Source organism: Eimeria mitis, genomic scaffold (genome assembly GCF_000499745.2).
Source record: "Eimeria mitis Houghton genomic scaffold, Emh_scaff5958, whole genome shotgun sequence".
In the NCBI taxonomy this organism is placed as follows: Eukaryota; Apicomplexa; class Conoidasida; order Eucoccidiorida; family Eimeriidae; genus Eimeria; species Eimeria mitis.
The window spans coordinates 2,068-2,710 of NW_013574190.1; the positions used below are offsets into that span (position 1 = coordinate 2,068).

Genomic DNA, 643 nt, shown 5'->3' on the forward strand with positions numbered 1-643 from the left:
GATGCAGGTTATGCCTTAGTGGGGAGTCTGAGCGGGTTGTTGTTGTGTCGCTGCATGGCGCATGTTGAATCTTGTACGTGGCCACGGGGGAGATGTTCCTGATTTTGAGGCATACTGCGCTGAGCTTACCCCATATTGCCGCAGGCCCAGCGGCGGGATACGAGCAGTTCTTCATGTGTCAGCGCGGGCAAGCCTGCAGGATTGAGGTTCGCGGGATAAATATGGGTTTTCTCAGCATGCACTACAGCCGCGTAGCGGCGCTTGACAGTTGTGGGGTGAGCGTCCTTGGGGGGACCTGGGCAGTTTCAGCACTAAAACTGAAGAACACAACGCAGCAGTTGTTCCTGCGGGATCTCTGCTCATGCATTCCCTTCTGCTTGTGTCGTCACCTCAAGTGGATTTGTTGCTCGGGGTAGCCGGCGCCGTCGTTCGTGTGGGCGCAAGTACATGCAGCTTCGGGTGCGTCTCTGCATTCATGCTTATTTCTCCATGTGCGAATCTATGCACATCTGCGTTTGATGTTCCTAAACTCAGAAAGTCTCAGGGGAAGGGAGCTTGCCTCTTGTGGGTGCTTTTTCGAGCGTTGACCTCTCTTTGCCTTCGGACCACGAAAGCCTGTTGCAGATATCTTCCGAAGCGCGCG

At 54.9% G+C, this 643-nt stretch overlaps 1 protein-coding gene across 1 annotated transcript in view; it reads left to right on the top strand.

Annotated features, from left to right (window-relative positions):
- EMH_0085100 (uncharacterized protein) overlaps positions 1-643 on the top strand; it is a gene marked incomplete at both ends in the record, with an annotated part of 2,881 nt that overhangs the window by 1,472 nt on the left and 766 nt on the right. Inside the window, one exon of the mRNA XM_013500854.1 lies at positions 535-641. Coding sequence (XP_013356308.1) covers positions 535-641 — 107 coding nt within the window. The remainder of the gene's footprint in view (positions 1-534; positions 642-643) is intronic.